Source organism: Crocuta crocuta, unplaced genomic scaffold, assembly GCF_008692635.1.
Source record: "Crocuta crocuta isolate KB4526 unplaced genomic scaffold, BGI_CrCroc_1.0 scaffold248, whole genome shotgun sequence".
In the NCBI taxonomy this organism is placed as follows: Eukaryota; Metazoa; Chordata; class Mammalia; order Carnivora; family Hyaenidae; genus Crocuta; species Crocuta crocuta.
In genome coordinates this window covers 4,016,593-4,032,526 of record NW_027532409.1, presented here as the reverse complement: position 1 = coordinate 4,032,526, position 15,934 = coordinate 4,016,593, and the positions used below count along the sequence as shown (strand labels likewise).

The window sequence follows — 15,934 nt, the reverse complement described above, 5'->3', positions numbered from 1 at the left end:
TTTTTCTTAGGAAGCCAAGAGTTTTAACACATGAATGCATGGGTGGTATAATGGACATCTGTTATTTTTGCTTCCTTCATTCCACCTCTGATAGTTTCATTCTGAGATCTCCCTCTGAGGAACCATTCTGTTTCCAGCTCTCAGTCCATGTGGTTCTGGTGAAGCTGACCACAGCTGAATTGGGGTGAGCTGGTGACCTAGGTTTAAGCCAGTCAGTACATCATATTCTATGGGCCTGGTGATCGGTTCAGGGATGGATACATGGTCAGTCAGATACTTTTGCCAGGAATTATTTATTTTTTTATTTTTTATTTGAGAGAGAGACAGAGACAGAGAGAGCACAAGTGCAAATGGGGGAGAGAGGCAGAGGGAGGGAGAAAGAGAGAATCTTAAGCAGGCTCCATGCTCAGCATGGAGCCCAACTCAGGGATTGATCCTATGGCCCTGGAGTCATGACTTGAGCTGAAATCAACAGTCGGATCCCTAACCAGCTGAGCCACCCAGGCGCCCTGGCATGGAGAAAGGTCTTTAATATATCCATGACACGTGATTTTGAGGAATATTATCTTTCTGGAAAAGCAATTATTCAGAAGTTACAAAATATACTCCTATGTAACAAAATGATCAACTTTCATGGAATTGTTGGCAATGAACTAAATTCTGGCTGCCATCTCAAGAAACAGGTTTTAATTTAGGGTAGTTATTTTAAGGCCAATCTTTCTGAAAATAGTTAATTAGGAAGAATGAGAGAGTCTATTAAAACCACTCCTAGTCTGTGACAATAAAACCACACCACCAGCATCTAGGTTATTACTTAGGTGTTTCCTCTAATAGAAGAAGTCTGTGAAAGCAAACAACCAATTAGGGACAGTTGGGCCTTGAGAACTTTTGGAGGCCGATGAACTAATTCTCATCTAGGGGAGCTAAGCTCTAATGGTTTTAAATGGCCCATGTGGGTGAAAAACCACTGGCTTGGGAATTAGATTAGTTAGAATTCTAGTTTCAGTTCTGATGCTAAAATTAGCTCATTGAGTCTGACCAAGTCCTTTTCATCTCCAGGAGTCAAAGTTTTTTTCAAGAAAACAAAGAATTTAGGCTAGATGTCTCCTCCAGCTTTAAGATTATGATCCAGTTATTTGGGAATGGCCAATCTACGGTCTCTTTGTTAATAGAAAGACTTCTTCATAGAAGTCAGAGTGATTTCTAAAATACAGAAAAAATAGTGGCATTTATTTCATTTTCCCTTGTATTCATGTATGAACCCCGTCTTCTGTACTTTGGCCCTTAGTGAAAAGAAAACAAGGATCTATGTCAGGAAGAATTAAAGCTAAGTATAAAGCATGGTGTTCACACATATATTATTCAACAGGTACTTTGTTATTGGGCTAGGAGTGTGAATGTGACATGACCTTTGTTTTTAAAAAGCTCTCCATGTTAATAGTAGAGACAGATTATAGTTTTAAGTGTTACCACCAAAGTAAATACACTAGTTCTGAGTCTACAGTGGAGGAATGCTTAAGCCCGTGAATTTAGAATATTCTTAGAGCTGGCCCATATGTTTTCATTTTATAAAAGTTTACTTATTTATTTTGAGAGAGAGACATGGGAGGGCCAGGGAGAGAGAGGGAGAAAGAATACCAAGCAGGTTCCACGCTGTCAGCACAGTGCCTGATGCAGGGCTCGAACTCAGGAACCATGAGATCATGACCCAAACTGAAACCAAGAGTCCGATACGCAACCGACTGAGCCATCCAGGTGCCCATATATTTTAAAAATGAATAAAGATTTCTTGGCAGAGAGATTATCATGTATTCTTATTATTATTATGGAAATAAACCAAAGGGGATATTTGGAAAATGAATATATTTATGTAAATTCTGATATATTTTCCCCCCTGGTGGGTTTGTTCTATTTGAGTTAATGAGAGCTAACATTGAATGCTTAGGTCTTACACTGTTAGGTATGTTACATGTCATGTCACTTAACAGAACCTTTGAATACCTCATTTTACATGATTAGATTAGAAGACAGCCAGGCTGGAGCAAATGGCAAAATTAGGATTCCAAATCATGTCTACTTATCTCCAAAGCTCTTGATCTTTCCATGACTATGCCATTTCTTATAAAGAATGCGGAATTTTCTTCACAGCTCTAAAAATGCATACATTCTGAAGCCCCTCCCTTCCTAGTAGTTGCCAACTCATAAAATATCTCCTCTCTTCTTTGGCATAGTGGAATCTTTTTCAAGCTTGTTGATTGAAAGACTCATCTATGGACCTTCCAAAAATGCAGGTTCCCAGGCCATACCCCTGGAGATTCTGACTCAGGATTGGATCGGGGCCTACAATCTGTGTTTTTAACAAGCACTGGAATCCTGTGAGCAGTCAAATTGGAGGAAGTACTGGGTTAGTGCCCGTGCCTAACTTATCTAAGTTTTATTTCTAAGACTTATTCCAACCTATTTCCCCCACTGTTTTTCAGCATTACTCTTAAGGCCCCGGAAGATTTCCATACCATTTCCAGTAGTGCTTTATTCACTAATAAGAATAAATACTACTGTTTATCGAGCATTTTTTTCATTTACTATTCACTCTCGCCCCCCACCCCTTGGACAGAAACTCCAATAAGGGGCTGAAACTGCAGTACCCGGGCGTACAGTGGGCTCCCAATAATTACTTATTAGGCCAGCAAACTCACGAGGTAGTTACTATTAACCTTCACTTGAAAATACGGAGGAAACGGAAAGAGAACCAGCAGAGCTGGGACAGCTTGTAACATAATCACAATTCGGGATGGATGGTCTCCGTGCCCACCGCGGGCCGCCGGTAGCCGCAAGACTCTCGCGCCAGCGGTTTTCTCCCAACGCTCGTCCTTCCGGAGGTGTTCGGCGGCCATCCAGCCGACGCCAAGCTCCTGGGAAGGTCACCTAGAACCTTCACAGACAACACTAAACAGCTCGGAGGACGGAATCCGCTTTCCCAATATGGCGGGGCCGGTCACNCGCGCGGGCCACGCCCCCCGGCTCCTCCGGGGGCTCACGCGCCACGGAGGGGTGGAGTCTCCCTCGTGACCTTTCACCCCAGCATGGCTGCGCCCGTGGGACCGGTGAAGTTCTGGCGACCTGGTAAGGCCCTTGGAGGAACGCTGAGCAGATGCGGCGGCCTGACTTTGGTCTTGGCCCCGCAGCCGGCGCCCTGGGGCCTGCGGACCTGCTCGCAGGCCTGACCTCGGCGGGCTGGCCACCGCCGCCTCGGAGCTGGTGGGTTCTGTGGCTCTGGCGCTCACCGTGGTCCCGACAGATTCGGGGGTCCGCCCCCAGACTGGGCGTAAAGTGTATGTGTGACCTTGTTCGAGTCTCAGCTTCCCGGGCCTCGTTTTCCTCACCCCTGATGCCTGGCTTGCCCGACGCCGGGGAAGCGCCGAAGCGCCCACGCTTGTCCTGTTACCGCCTTGGGGCTACGCTGGGGCCGCACGGGCGGTGCTGCTGCTCAGAGTTTAGGAGCTCAGGCTTTGGAGTCCGGCTGCCGGGGTTAGACTTCTCGGCTCTGCCGTATGGTAGCAGAGTTCCTTTGGGCAAGTCACTTAATTTTTTCTGAGACGCCTTATTCTCCTCACCTGTGAAGTGGGTAGAGTAGTAACTATCCCGTGGGATTGGATAACGAGTACAGAGCTTTGTCTGACGTAGAGGAAGTCCTCATAAAAAGGGAAAGAAGCCTTATTTTGTTTTAGGGTAATTCTTGCCCATCCAGAGTCTACCAGAAAGTGACCATCCTCTTTCGTATTGGCTATCACCCACTTTCTCTCTTGCAGAGAAACACGAATCTTAGTCACAAAATGCTTTGCCTGATTTGTTTTAATTTCCTCATTAACTAGGATTTTATAGAACGTGTACTTGGCCAGATCCTACTAGATACATTACTTCCGTCCCTTCCGCCAGTTTCTTGTAAAAACCGAAAGTTTCTTAACAATTACCAGCTTGTTTTTTTTCCAGCACTTGCACCTCTGCAGGTCTGGATGTGCAAAGTAGATTGCAGCAAAAACGAAATGAGAGGGAGTTAGATGGAATTCTAACCATCATATAAGTGATGTAGGAGAGAAGCCAAAGCAAAGAATGTGTTAATTCTTTAAAACAAATCTGTAGTTTGTCACTTAACAACAGCTTTATTCAGAATTTCAAATCGTCAGCCAATTATTCATTAGGAATTTTATTTACAGCCAGAAAGATTAGATAATGAGATATCCTGTATTTTATTTATTCAAGCCTTTATTAACAGGTCAAAGTGTTAAGGATGATAAAGGCCTGAATGAATTGTTGAAAATCAGAACAGGATACTATTTTGGCTAAAGAGCATGTGGTTACTCTAAGAGTTCTTTCTGTTCCATTGTTTAGCTCATTGTTGAGGGTATGCTTACTGAACACCTAACCTTGTGATTGGGAGACAGGTGACCAGGCTACTCTCAAGATTTATTCTTTTTCTCTCAGTTAGAATACGAAGTTGGATATCCTTTAATTTTTTTTATTATTTATTTTTTGAGAGAGAGAGAGAGAACGAGCAGGGGAGGGGCAGAGAGGAAAGAAGAGTGAGAATCCCAAAGAGGCTCAGTGCTGTTCGCACAGAGCCTGCTGCAGGGCTTGAACTCACTAACCTTGAGATCGTGACTTGAGCTGAAATCAGGAGTCGGACGCTCATCTGGCCTAGCCACCCAGGCACCCCTGGACCTCCTTTAGAAGAGATATTAAAATGAGGCAGAAAAAGGTGATGGTAAGGAAGATAGTCTCTACAAGTCAGTCTGTAGAGCTATCCTTGACTGCCATTTACTAACCTGGTGATTTGGCAAAGTCGCTTAGGTGCCCTGAGTCTCAATGATCTCATCTGTAAATTGGGCATAACACCTACCCAAAGGATTGTTTTTGAGGATTAAATGGAATACATGTAAAGCTCTTAGTACTAGATACACATTAAGTATTATAATTACATAAAAGTATAGAAGAGAAAGATTGTGTGGATAGGAAATACGTCATAAAGATAGTGATATTTTTTGAGGTGAACATTGAAGCACAAATAAGGTTTCTTTCATGGAGAGGCAGGAGCTCTGGGCAAAGGGTGCAGCATGAACAAGGCAAAATAGGATGTGTGCCTCAAGAATGTCCTGAAAATCAAGATAATTGAGTAGCGAGATGATGTTAAGCGATAGGATAGGATATATTTTGGGTCGAGGCAGGAGATGCCGGTATTCTATTTCTAGTTCGTTATTGAAAAAAAAATGCTGGTCATGACCCATTACAAGCTTTCTATAATCCACTAGTTGGGCACCCCTCAAACTAAAAAACTGGATTAGAGGGAATGCCAGATGGGAGGATGGGGGTGTTGTTGTCAGCCTTGTTTTGTAGATGGAGAAATGAAGGCATTTGTGGTTTGCAGGATTACAAACTTTACTCCTGTAAGCAGAGAGATCCCTCCCAAGGGAAAGGCAGCCATAGGCAGACAGAATGGGAGGTGGAATATACAAGAAGGAAGCAGTTCTGATTTGGTCCAATGAAGTCTTTTTTTTTTTTTTTAAGTTTATTTATTTTGAGAGAGACAGAGCTCGAGCCAGGGAGGGGCAGAGTGAGAGGAAGAGAGGGAGAATCCCACGCAGGCTCCACGATGTCACTGTGCAGAACCCAACGCGGGGCTCAGATTCACAAAACTGTGAGATCATGACCTGAGATGAGATTGAGAGCCGGGCGCTTAACTGATTGAGCCACCTAGGCACCCCTGAATGACGTCCTTTGTAAGGAGGAGACATGCTCCTTGTTGATGGGCGGTAGCTCTTGTAAAACATAATATGTTTGTTTGTTCTGAGGTGGGCTTGGATGTAGGTTAGAGACGCGAGGGAGTGGGGTAGTGTAGATTCCTGTGTGGATTGCACCCTGCTGTGGGAGGAAGGAAGAGACTTTGCAGGAGCGATGCTAACATATTCTAGACATGCTCTAAAGGTTGAAAACTGTTTTGAAAAGGCGAGAATTTGGGACAAAAACAGCTGGTGAGGATAAGGTATTTTTTGCAGTATTTTTCCTGGGTAATGTTTACAAGAAGTTATTAAGATGTAGTGACAGTAAGGGACGAAAGGAGAGGAAACCTGCCTTTTTGAGCACAGGCTTTGTTCCAGGGCCTGTTCTATCTTTTATCTTGTTGAAAGGAAGGTCAGCATTTTGGCAAAAACAGTACAGCAGTGCCCCACTTACTCGATTTTTGGCAATCTTGGCCCTCTGGAATACAACCGTGTTCCTAGAAATAAATGGAAAAGGGATTAAAGATCTGTGGCAATGTTTCTAAACTTAGCTCCAGGGGGTTTATGGACCACGAGCATTTTGTATCCTGATAAGTTACATTCTGGCGTATTTTTCAAAAGAGGGAGTCTATAGCCTTTATTAGATTGTCGAAGGGATGTGGGACCTCCAAAAAAATGTAAAAATAAATCAGTGGGCTAAATGTGCTTGTCACAGAGCCCCTGTATTTCCACATAGCGTTATTGACTCCATGAGTTCAGAAGGCCTGGGAAATGATAGTTTTGGGTAATTATCTCCGCTGCGCCCCCCAACAGAAGGCTGCATGGCACACGTTTGAACTTCCAGGGAGGGTTTTTATGATTCACAAAGACATTGCACCCCAGTGCTGAACAGCTCTAGCTTTTGAAAATAGCTCCCTTATGTCACATTATGTGTCACTTAACACTTTCAGTTTCTGTCTGAGGGCTACACAAACAAATCAGCATGAAAAGTTACGGAAGCTGATCATAAAGATTGGACCCATGTTCCTCTTAAGGCATTTTCCTTCTCAGGCTAAAATCCATGGTACCTTGAACAGTGTTTCATGATGGGGTGTGGCTTCCCTACTCTTCAGCATGCTGAGCACCAGGTTGTCATTGTTCTTACCACACAGCCATCCTGGAAAGCTGTTGTTTTATCTGCTGAGCACGGTGGCTTCTTGGAACAGTGCTTTGCATCCAGCCACCCCAGTTCCGTGATTCAAAATGGGGGCTGCCATCTAGCGCATCCTGCTCCACTGGCCATGGTTGATTGGATCAGGCTGGGCTTTGGACCTAACCTGGGAGAAGAGACTTCCCCACCCTCCAGACCACACATACCTGGGACTCTCAGACCCCTTACCTAGTCTTTTATTTTCTCCTTAGCACTTAAACCACTGTATGCACTAAGTTACGTTCTCTTGGGGGGCAGAATAAAAGAAAAAAGCTGCAGAGGGTAGGGCCTGCATCTGTAGTGTTCGCTGCAGTGTCTCTTGCCCTTCTGTCCTTGTCGGGTGAGTGAATGGGTGATCAGTGGGGATAGTGAGCCGGGCTCTCGCACTGTCAGCAGCCTTGATTCCAGCTGCTGCAAGACACCGAACTTAAGCTCAGGCTTAGGAAAGGAGCTGATTGAGAGGCTCTGAGATGTGAGAAAGCATGCCAGCACAGCCCTGGAGTGCTCAGTTCCTGGGGTCCCCCGGGCCTTGCTGCTGCCATCCTGCGGTAGTGCCGCGCCTCCTTCGCCTCTGCCAGTTCCCACTGGGTTTCTGTCACTTTTAGTAATTAGAAGTAAAATGTGGAGACCAGACCTGAAATCATTGTCCTCTGTAGCATACAGTTACATGTGGCCAGTTTGGAGCCCAGTGGGACTCTCATCTCTGTTTTTGACGCTTTTAGGGAAGCTTTTTGTGTATTCCTAGATGTTTTCCTTAAGTTAAAGTTGATTCTCTGTTAGTAGTTTGAGGTAAAGTGCGTTCCTGGTGTTGTTTATTTTCGTCTTTGAATTTGTAACGTCTGCACATTTTTCTGTTTGTTGGTTGCATCAGAGAGTCTGAAAACAGCATTTCTGTTGCAGGTACAGAGGGACCCGGTGTCAGCATCTCTGAAGAGAGACAGAGTCTAGCCGAAAATTCTGCAACAACCATTGTTTACAATCCTTACGCTGCCCTTTCTATAGAGCAGCAGAGGCAGAAGCTGCCGGTGTTCAAGGTAAGCTGAAGAAGCGTGTGCCGGCTTGGTCTGAAGCAGTGTGCGGTGGCTCTGTCCTTGGTACTGAAGCGAATGCTGCCCTCTTACTCTCCATGATTCACTCACTGAACACAGTGAGCTCAGGGCTCCCCTCATCTGAGAGGATTAACTTATTAAAAGATGTGTGTGTTACTTAATGTATCAATCTTGAAAGTCCTTGAGATTTTTTTAGTTAGATCTTAATGTTTTAAAAAACTTTGCTTTCAGTTGTGGACAAACTAAAATATGAAGAATAGAGAAAATAGCACAAAGAACTTCTGTGCCTCCAGCTGCAACAAATTACCAATGTATGGCCAATTTTAGCTTTATTAAAAATATTTTTTAGGGNAAATAAAAAAAAAAAAATTAAAAAAAAAAAAAAAAAAAAAAAAAATATTTTTTAATATTTATTTTTGAGAGAGAGAGAGAGAATGAGCAAGCTGGGGAGAGGCAGAGAGAGAGGGAGACGCAGAATCCAAAGGAGACTCCAGGCTCTGAGCTATCAGCACAGAGCCCAATGTGGGGCTTGAACTCACCAACTGTGAGATCCTGGCCTGAGCCAGTCGGATGCTCAACCAGCTGAGCCACCCAGGTGCCCCTTAGCTTTATTTTTAAAGGCCAATTTTAAACAAGACTAATTGGGAATGTGAGGTTGTTTCAGTGGAAGAGATCAACTCCAGCTGACATGGTGACGGGATTTCGGTGGTTACCGTGGGCTGTGTGCACATTCAGAACCTGATTTTACTGGTCTCATGAAGTGGACATATTCATCTCACAAGAGACCAAAGCATAAACTAGAATTCAGAATATGTTTATTTATAGTCGTAGTTTTTCAGTACAGACAGACCAGCCTATGGACACACTTTTCTCCCTGTGGCCAAGACCACATGAGAAGCCAAATTATAATCAGGAAGTGAGTGCAGGGCCAAAGGCCATTTAGATAGAGCTGAAGACTATTTCTTCATATAGCCCCCCGTGAAGGGTGATGAGCTCTCCCTGCCTCACAAGGTGCCTCCGGAATGACCTGAGAAGGTGTGGCCACCAGCACCCATGGCCATCTCTCTTTCTCTTGGATGGTGGTGGGGGAGAGCTGCCAAGTTCGTCTGCTAAGCAAGTCCTTTGTCTAGACTGTGCTAATAATTCCTCTTCTATTAATATGTGCTTTCTCCAAGTGGATTTGAAGCAGAATCCTTCTTAATTTAGCCAAGGCACCTTGGTTAGAGTTTTACGTGGCCCCACACATTTCAGTCACTCATGTACTGACATTTCTGGATTTCTCCCTCAGGTGATTAGCCTCATCCCCTTATCCGGTGTGTGTGAAAGTAAACAGGTTTGCCCCTCAGGAGGTAAGATGATAGGTTCACTGTTGCTGCCTCGCCCAAAGGGACACAGTTTGAGCTGCAGTGAAGTAGCCTTTGTGCCGCGTGGTCTTGCCTCACCCTGTGAGCTTCTGTTTTGTTGTCTATGACATGGGACTGATGGCGCCTACCTCGGAGGACTGACAGGAGGCCCCGATGAGATAATCCACATAGAGCCCTTAGCAGGGTCCCTGACATACAGTAACTGTGCAAGGACACTGTCACCGTTCACCAAGTATTTAGTTTTGGCCTTTTCTTGCCTGTCCATCCTCTAACTGAACTTAAAAGAAATGATACATGAAAGAACGTGAAAAATTAATCAGGATTTAACATATGTTGACGGAAATTAAAATGGTAAGAAGAGGGATATAAGTTACTGATAAAAAGCAAAACAGAATTTAAGCACGTTTCGGATCTCATGAGATGTTAAACATAAATCTAGACAAAAAGGGTAAAAGTTACTCATTCCCCCAACCCCTCCGCCATTAAAACTGAAAGTAGATTTAAAAACAGAAATGGAAACTAAAGGGGCAATACATTGAAAGTCACTCCCTTTCCCCCTAATGACAGTATAAGGCTGCCTGCTCCTCCGATCAGGGCCCTGGCGGCCTCTATGAGAGGTTTCCTCTTACTCCCTCAACAGCCACCTCTTGAAGCCCAGTCCCCTCCTCCTCACCAGCCCTCCTGGATCTCCCTGCTTGGGCCTCTGGGCGGTAGCATTATTCTCTGTCTCCAAATAGGAAATCTTGGCATTTCTCTCTCCGGTGTCACACACTGGACATCTCTGTTCACAGTCCTTTGTATTTAGGATGTGACATATGAATTAATTGCCTTCAGTGTTTTCGTGCCCGGTCTCGTGTGGTGCCGCCCGGCTTTCTCACAGCACTGACAGCCCGTCCAACCCCCTGGGAAAGTCCGGACTCTAGCTCTGCACGCACGGCCTTTCACAGGGAAGCCCAGGCCCCAGCTCTCCTAGCTTATTTCCAAACCATTCCTGGAGCTTTTTCTGGGCTTTTTTGATGCCCCTGGAATAGTGTTGGTACTATTTGCTTGTTTCCATCTTCTTTCTTTTGCTTATGTTATTTCCCTTTCCTGGAATGCCTTGTCTGTTTCTGTCTGTATTCAGATTGTCTTTCAAAGTTTTCCTTGACCATTGATCCATTTATCCATTCACCCACCAACCGGATGGATTTTCCATTTACAAAATACCTGCAAAGATCCCAAACCTCTCACCTTCCTCTACCCAGAACAGAAGTCAGCACGGAGTCTGGCGTATGAACTAGTCTGTATGGGCCACCTGCAGCCAGGGTCTCCTTTGGGGGCTCGAGACCTGCACATTCCTGGGCTCTTCCCTAATCCTGCTGAATCAGAAACCCTGAGGGTAGGCCTAGGAATCTTCATTTTTTTGGGTTTTATTTATTTTGAGAGAGAGAGAGGGCAGGGGAGGGGCAGAGAGAGAGAGAGGCAGAGAGAGAATCTCCGGCAAGCTCTATGCTGATAGCGTGGAGCCAGACATGAGCTTGAACTCATGAACCATGAGATCGTGGCCTGGGCCGAAATCAAGAGTTGGACGCTTAACTGACTGAGCCACCCAGGTGCCTTAGGAATCTTCAATTTTTCACAAATATCCTAAGAGGTTTTTCACACTGAGATGTGAAACTATTATACTTAGACCCTGTATAATGCCAAAGTCAAAAACCCCAAACTGCCAGCACCTCCTTGGGTCAATTAGGCAGCATCTCTGCTCTCCCAGTCCTTGCCACATTATTGGTGCAGAATCAGACAGACTGAGCAATGGTCAGGGTGGGGGAATGTGGCAGGGTTTACTTCATTCCAAGCCAGCTATTAATGGAATACCTTCATGACTCTCGAATGTCAGGTGCATCTGTAAACAAATGTGGGTACAGAAGTACATTCTGCAGCTAAGTAGACAGGATGTGGAAATGATCTCCTGAGTGTTCCAGGGCCAAACCAGTATCTCTGCTCACACTGAATGGGGAAAGGAAGGCTCATCTGAAATCTAGATGTAACCTACGGGTGCTATACTGTGAACTCAGATATAGAGGTAGAGCTGAAAGCGTATTCTTTTTTCTTTTTTTGCAGTTAATAAATCGAATTTGTAATTAGATAATACATAATTGTACAAAATGTAAAGGTCTCCTTCACATCCTTGCCCCTCCCCGGCCACCCTCTCCTGCTCCTGAAGAGAGTACAATGACCAGTTCCTTGTTTTATTTTTCCCAAAGATAGCTTGTACATAAGCATATATGTATTTACTCTTTCTTTAAAAGCACAAATGGTAGTGTATTATTTAGTGTAATTCTGTGTCTTGCTTTGCTCCCTTAACATATCTTGTTGACCAGTCCTTATCAGTGCAAATAGACATTTGTCCTTTTTAACAACCAGGTATATTCCATTATTGGAGCGTTTCATAACTGACTTAACCCTATTGATGAACATTTGGAGTGTTTGAATTTTTGGCTGACATAAACAGCCCTTCAGTGAGTATGCTGTATGTAAACTTCTTTGTTCACATGTATTAGTATGTCCACAGTTAAACTCCTTGGAAGTGAAAATGTTGAATTGCAGGTTACGTCCGTTACATATTTTGATGTGTTTTTGCTCTCAATTGCACTTGGTTCAGCTTATACAGACACCAACAGTGTCTGCAAGTTGGAAATATATTTTGATAGTTCTTTTCAAAATTTACTTGCCTTTGGCCAACAGCTCATTTCATAATGTTTAGAAATCTTTATTTTGTTCTTTTGGGGAAACGTATGGCTTTTTTACAATGTATGGTTGTATTTTTCAGCTAAGGAATCATATATTATACTTGGTAGAAAACTACCAGACAGTGGTGATTGTTGGCGAGACGGGATGTGGGAAGAGCACACAGCTCCCACAAGTGAGTATGTACTTAAATGCGTCTTTGCACTTACCTTTGACTGGAAGGGTTTTGTAACTTGAGGACTGTCTTTACTATAATTTGCATTTTTAAGATCTCCCGTCAGAGAGAAAATATTCAATCTGACTAGATATTTTTTATTCAACCTTTGGCTCTTGTGATTTCTTTGATTAGTGTCGAAGTAACGCTTGTCTTTGATTTGTTGTTAATTCCAAAATAATGACTGAATAACCAGACTCTGAAAGGAACAGAAGGAGCTCCTTCAAAGAGGTGGAATGCCTGGTTTTTGCCTTCAGATAGTTACTGGTGAAGAGGAAAATAAAATGAATACTGCTGTAGTTGTAAATAAAAATGGACTACTGAAGAAGTACGTGGTGCTGTGGGAGGAACCCCCCATTACAGGGCAAACCCCTATCTAATGTGGACACAGGTGGACAGAAGGATCGAGAAAGGCCTTGTAAGAGAAATGACAGTTGAGGTAGACACTGGACAACCAGTGGCAGCTGCTGGGAATATGGCGATCAGGGCTCCTGGGCTGTGAGAAGTGTTTGGGACGCAGCAGGAGTGCAGATAGGGTGAGATCAAAGTTTGTCTTATGAGAGTGAAGAGTGATGGGTACGTAGTCGGGGATGGGGGTCATTGCCGGCCTGTCTTTCCTGTTTTAATGTAGATTTTTATTGAAGTATAAAATGCATGTTGAGAAGTTTTAATGCCATAGTGGCACAGCTTGATAAACTTTCACAGGTGAATATACCTGTGTTACCAGCACCCAGATCAAGAAACAGAACACTGTCACCAGACCCCCAGAAGCCCCTTGTGTCCCCTTCTGGTCTCCTGGCCTCTCCGCCTGCTCCCACAACACAAGGGTTTCTCTTACTCTGGCTTCTAAGACCGTAGATTTGTTCTGTCTATTTTTGAACTTGTATAAAGAGGTAATATAGCTTCTTTTGCCCAACCCAATAATGGGTTTCGGATGTGGTCCAGACATAGGTATTTCTTAAAAGGTCCCCAGGTGATCTGTGCAGCTAGGGAAAGGTAGGCGGAAGGGAATGCACAGCAGTAGAGGAAGGACAGCAGAGCAAATGGTGACCTGGATGGAAAACATGTGCACATGGTAACAAGACCCTGGCAAATTACTTGCTTTTTACAGAGAGCCACAGGAGAAGGGCCATGTGAAGTTACCAAGAGATTGCCAGAGAGTAGTGATAATCATAACCATCATCGTCATAAAACAAGTAATGAGTAAGAAATAAGCGCTACATAAGTGGTCACTTTGCACGTATTGCTCTGTTTAATGCCCAGTGCCCCTGCAAGGCAAGTACTGTTATTACCTTCATTGTACAGACGAAGACGTTAGAGAGCAGTGATGTGTTGGGGGAAACATAGAGCAGGGGTGGAAGCTGGGCCATGCGAGCTGAGATGGCCTCAGGTTGTTTGGAATTCATCTGTATGGTTATTTAGTCATCTCAACATAACTATGTCATGTTAACAAAGAACCTGAAAATCTCAGTTGCCTAAGAACCCAAAGGTGTATTTCTTCTTTGCACTGTGTGGTCTTGGGCTGATGACCCAAGTTGGCTGCTCCACATGGATGGTCCCTGGGACCTAGGCTGCTGGCCCAGTTCTTGTCTGGGCCTCGGGAGCCCTATGGTAGATGGCAGAATTATGAGATGGCACAAGTTTTAAGACTCGTGATTGGAAGTGGCCCTCCTCACGTTTCCTTGGAAAAGTGAGTTTCATGGCCAGGCCTGATAGTGGTAGGGTGGCGGCATGTATATTCCTCCTATCAGGTGGGCGGCAGTTAGTCGGATCCGTAGTACCATAGTACTGTATGGCACAATGATCTGGTCATTTCCCCCTGTGAGGCCTAGCTGCCAGGGAACAGAGACAGCCTGCAGAGCAGTGAGCCCAGGGAAAGAGTGGCCTGGAGGCCAGAGAGCGGGGTCTGAGGATCCAGCGGGGGCAGTGTGGCATCAAACAAACCTAATTCGTGTTAAATGTTAAGGTTTATTTTAACTTTTAATTTATTTTCATATTTTTAATTTTGGAGCAATATTTAATAGGCTCACATGGTTTAAAATTCAAAGGTGTGGAAGACCATCAAAATAAAGGATTTCTCTTCTGCTCTGTCTTCTGATGTGCCTTTCCTTGATATAGATACAACGGATGTTAATTTCTCAGACGTTTTCTTGCATTTACAGAGAAGTGTGGCATGTGTACTTTTTAAAGCACGAATGGTAGCATTTGTACATGCTTTAATGTACCTGGTCTTTTTTTCCACTTAATGTATCATTTTTCAGATGCGTAGATCTACATTATTTATTTTACCAATTCCCAGTTGATAGGCATTTAGGTTGTTTCCAGTTTTATATTTTCACAGTGAGACAGTGAGTCAATTTGCATCTATATCATGTTGCACACATTTGGGTATTCTTACAGAATAAATATAGTAGTTATGGAGGTGCTGGATCCAAGGGCACATACATTTGAATTTAATTACTTTTAAGGAAGTGTATTTTCTTATAGGCATTGTGATTTTTGAATGCATTCACAGGGTACAAAATTGAAAAAGCACAAAAGAATAAAATGGTAAAGCGTGAGTCTCCTAAGCTTTGCTGGTGAAATTGGCTAGGTCATTGTGATAGATGATTATAGGTCCGAATATCTGCTACCCCTTGTGTGGACTGAACATCTCCCTTTCCTGACCACGGAGTTCCTCTTCTCCGAGGCCGTCGCAGCTTCTTATTATGGCCTGGGAAAATCGGACAGGCTGAGGAGCTGAAGGTCACGGCAAGAATATGGAGCAGGATTTTCTTAACAAACCATCTTGTTACATTTATATAATATCGTTCCTTGGAAAAGTACTGCATGCCGAAGCACCAAATGCCAGTTTTGAAATTTCACAAACTATATGTGGAACCTAGATGATATTTTTTCCCCAGAGCTCTGTCAAAACAATGGATTATGCAAACAAGCTTCTTTACTACAACTTTTATTAGGGCTGTTTTAGATGGAGTGTTTCCTAATCCCACTCCTTAACAAGAGGACCAGATTTGGTGACCCTTAAAAAGAGCAGAGATGCAATTCAGCGTGACATACACTACCTTTTGAGAGCAACACTATACCTGCTTTTGCAGCAGCTTTGAATTTCCATCTGTCAGCAGTCACAAGCATGCAGAAGTCTGAATCACAGGTGTATTGAGGAGAATGGCTTGGTGGAGAGGTTGTTCATTATTAGGGAAATTATTTTTCTTTCGGTTACCACTGTTACGAAGAGATTGACTACAAGTATGTGTGTGTTATCTTGGATAGGAGGAGGATTGTGTCCTGGTTTTGTGGCAGGGCTGTGGTTTGCAGAGCTTAAATTCCAGTGCTTAGATTTTCACTCTGTCCTTGGACAAGTTATGTGATCTCTTTGCGTGCTTATCTCTAAATGGTTTATGATGCTGTTAACCTTCCTTATAGGATTTGTTGCGAGGATTAGTTGGGCTCCTGCATGCAAGGTGCTCAGCACAGCTCTGGCATGTAACAATGTGGTCCTTGAATCTTGGTTATTATTTCATTTTTTTCCTTAAGTTTTATTTTTCTTTATTTTAGAGAGACAGAGCATGTGGGGGAGAGAGGCAGAGGGGGGGGGGGGGGGGGGGACGGAAGGG

At 43.9% G+C, this 15,934-nt stretch overlaps 1 protein-coding gene across 3 annotated transcripts in view; it reads left to right on the top strand.

The window, feature by feature from the left end:
- Positions 1-3,043: 3,043 nt before the first annotated feature.
- The window catches only part of DHX35 (DEAH-box helicase 35), a 65,021-nt gene continuing 52,130 nt past the window's right edge, over positions 3,044-15,934 (top strand). For all 3 annotated transcript variants that reach the window (XM_077778864.1, XM_077778863.1, XM_077778862.1), the window contains exons 1-3: positions 3,044-3,123; positions 7,864-7,997; positions 12,186-12,278. In XM_077778864.1, coding sequence (XP_077634990.1) covers positions 3,084-3,123; positions 7,864-7,997; positions 12,186-12,278 — 267 coding nt within the window. In that variant the 5' untranslated portion in view covers positions 3,044-3,083. The remainder of the gene's footprint in view (positions 3,124-7,863; positions 7,998-12,185; positions 12,279-15,934) is intronic.